Source organism: Limulus polyphemus, unplaced genomic scaffold, assembly GCF_000517525.1.
Source record: "Limulus polyphemus unplaced genomic scaffold, Limulus_polyphemus-2.1.2 Scaffold561, whole genome shotgun sequence".
NCBI lineage: Eukaryota > Metazoa > Arthropoda > Merostomata > Xiphosura > Limulidae > Limulus > Limulus polyphemus.
In genome coordinates, this window is record NW_013666171.1 from 1 (window position 1) to 3,329 (window position 3,329).

Sequence of the window (3,329 nt, forward strand, 5' to 3'; positions counted from 1 at the left end):
ATATATATATATATATATATATACACAAATATTTCTCTCACAGCTATGTCTCACACTGCAAGTGGGGTTACCACAAAAAAATTGTGTAATAGAAATGTAACTTTGTTTGATTTTGAATTTCATGCAAAGCTCCACGAGGGCTATCTGAGCTAGCCTTCCCTAATTTAGCAGTGTAAGACTAGAGGGAAGGCAGCTAGTCATCACCACCCACCGCCAACTCTTGGGCTACTCTTTTAGCAATGAATAGTGGGATTGACCATCACATTAAAATGTCCCCACAGCTGAAAGGACAAGCATGTTTGGTGGGACGGGGATTCGAACCCTCGACCCTCAGATTACAAGTCGAGTGCCCTAACCACCTGGCCATGCCGGGGCCCATTTACTTGGTAAAATTTTATGACAAATCGAATACTATTACATACCCTTCTTGTAAGCATTTTAGTCATCTAAGTTTATTTCTGCTAGACATTTTATATAACTGTCTAACAGAGTACTCTTTATAAGAGCATGGAATACACATCATAAAATATATATCTTCTAAAACATTATTATTTCGTTAGTAGTTGAAATAGGAAATATTTATGTTTTCGGCTAATCCTGGATATACCATCTTTAATATCTGTGCATGTTGTACTTTCGTACGTATGTAAGAACTATAACAAGGGTCTTAGTCTATTACATGTTTGAAGGTGAGGATAGAAAGTAGCTTATTTTACCAGGTAGTTGTGTGTATTAAGTAATCTGCTTACAAATATCCTTGCAATGTATATGACTTAAAATAAGACCCAAAACTCGAGCACTTTCAAATAGTTGAGACTTCTTCTTCTTCTTTGTTCTCTTGAAGAAGAACAGTCAACTATTCAAAAGTGCTCGAGTTTTGGGTTTTATTTTAAGTCTATTACACTTTATATGTGATCCTTTGTGCTAACTCTTTTATCAAACTTGCAGTGTGTATGTAGTTATTTTTGGCCAGCTTTAGAAATCTTACAAATGTAAATTTACAATTCAACTTATCTATTTGTTAAGTTAATAATATTTACTAATCTACAACTACGTTGAAACAAATATTACATTAAATTACCTGCATGCTATGTCCTACATGATTACCACTTCCATGATCACCATGAGCATGTACTGAAGTACTATGATGACTGTGTAGAGAATGATCATTTTTATTTGTTATAGCAGGAGACATATCCATTTGTTCCTGAGACTTAACATGGTGAGCATGACCAGAATCATCCTGTTCAGACAAATGTTCTTGAGTAGAAGAGGCTGTTACATATTCATTGTGATGGCTATGGTCTTTGTGGTGATCATTTACGTGCATTAAAGTTGGAGACACAACTTCTTGAGACTGGTGATGTCCATGATGGTGGTCATTTATAGAATCATTGTGGTCAAAAAATTGGCTTGATTTTGTAGAAGCCACTGGAAGCTCATGATGGTTACCATGCTTCTGATTGTGGACATTTATTTCTGTCACTATATTAGATGTCTGAGATTGAGAATGGTCATTGTGAGTAGGCAGGGAATCACCATTTTCAGGAAACTGAGCTGGTCTTGGAGATATAGTTTGAAGGTTATAGTGATGCTCATGCTCCTTGTTGTGATGACTTACGTTCAGCAAAGCAGGAGACACAACTGCCTGAGGCTGAGAATGACCGTGATGGTCATGTACAGAATCATCATGTTCAGCAAAATCATTTATTCTTGTAGAAGTTGTTGGAAATTTATCATGGTGGTCATGTTCTTGGTTGTAGTAATCTAAGTGTGTTAAAGCAGCAGATGCCTGAGATTGAGAATGGTCACCATGACTAGGTAGAGATTCACCATGTTCAGAAAACTGAGGTTGGCCTGTAGAAATAGTTAGGGGGTCATAGTGATGGTCATTTTCCTTTTTATGATTATTTAAGTCTGGTAAACTGGGTGACACATGAGACTGAAAGTGACTGTGGTGAGTTTGTATAAAGTCTTCATGTTCAGGAGGCTGAATTGGACTTGTAAGGTTTATAGTAGACTTGTAGTGGTGTCCATGTTCCTTATTGTGAACACTTGCGTTTGTTAAAATGGGTGGTACCTTTAATCCAGAATGAGAATAATCATGAAGGGAATCATTATACTTTGAAGCTGAAGGTAGAGTTGCAGATGCTCTTGAAGATGTATGATTGTGGACATGATGCATCATCATGGTAGTGACCAGAGCTTGAAGGAAAGTGGCTGTAGTTGGAGTAAGTTCCGTTACGTTCATCATAGGATGATTAATTAGTGAGTGGTTCATAACAGAATGATCCATTATAATACAATTTTAAACTGCACAACTGATCACAAAATATATTTGCTGAAAACGTTAGGCTTGTATACCAATGGAATAACTTCAGAAACCTACAGAAGTAAAAAACAGAAATGAAAAAGTTTATTACAAATTAATATTTTAATTACTTTTAAGTTATTGAATCAACAGTGATTGTTGCATTTGATCTTTACAGCTTTTAACAATGTTACTTCATATTTCCACTTAAAAGAACTAAAAAGTAAAGAATATCTTTAATAGTTTCGTTTTGAGTTTACTCACTGATTAAGTATATTTTTGGGCCCAGCATGCCCAGGTGGTTAGGGCACTATGAAGTGATGGTCAATCCCACTATTTGTTAGTAAAAGAGTAGCCCATTGTTTGATACATTTATTTCAGTTTTTCCCTAATACTTAGGTTTCCACACACACACAAAATTCACTTGTGGTTGTACCTATGTTCGTTTGTTTTTTTTTTTCAAATTTGTTAGCTAGTTTATTTAATATAGTTAGTGTATCGCTGTTGAGCTATAAAACAAAAATCTTAACGTCCTGGAAATGACGTAAATTAAGACACACGGTACTACCTGCTGCAGGACACTGTGTGTTATTAACAGGAGTGATAGTTTAGCGATTTTCCACCTTCTGAATCTCAGACTGTGCTCATCCAAATTATCACATATTTTTAGTGGATGTGCTCTATTGGGCTCTTACTTCACATGCCAAATTTCAAGGCAATCCATTGAAAATACCTGAGATATAAAATCTCCCATTTTGATTGCGTTTCTTCCATCTTCTTTTTCTTAGCACCAAAAGTACGGAAACTATATTTGATAGTAAAACATACTTAACTTTTAAGGACTTTTTTCAAATTTGGTACACTGATAGATCTTTTCAACCTACAATTAGGAGTCTCATTTGGTGTAAATATTATCCACATGTGCAAAGTTATTCAACAAAAACTGCTCAAAAATGACGAAACTTTTTGCGCACGCCTAAGGAAAAAGTCACGTGAGCTATCGATTTAACATTTTTAT

General features: G+C 35.4%; 1 protein-coding gene across 1 annotated transcript; it reads right to left on the reverse strand.

The window, feature by feature from the left end:
* Positions 1 to 1,081: 1,081 nt before the first annotated feature.
* LOC106459114 (histidine-rich glycoprotein-like) lies at positions 1,082 to 2,296 on the reverse strand (the record flags this gene model as incomplete). Its single annotated transcript, XM_013918701.1, has 1 exon — positions 1,082 to 2,296. A coding segment is annotated over exon 1 (1,215 nt), but the record flags the coding sequence as incomplete, so codon positions are not given.
* Between the last annotated feature and the right edge of the window lie 1,033 nt (positions 2,297 to 3,329).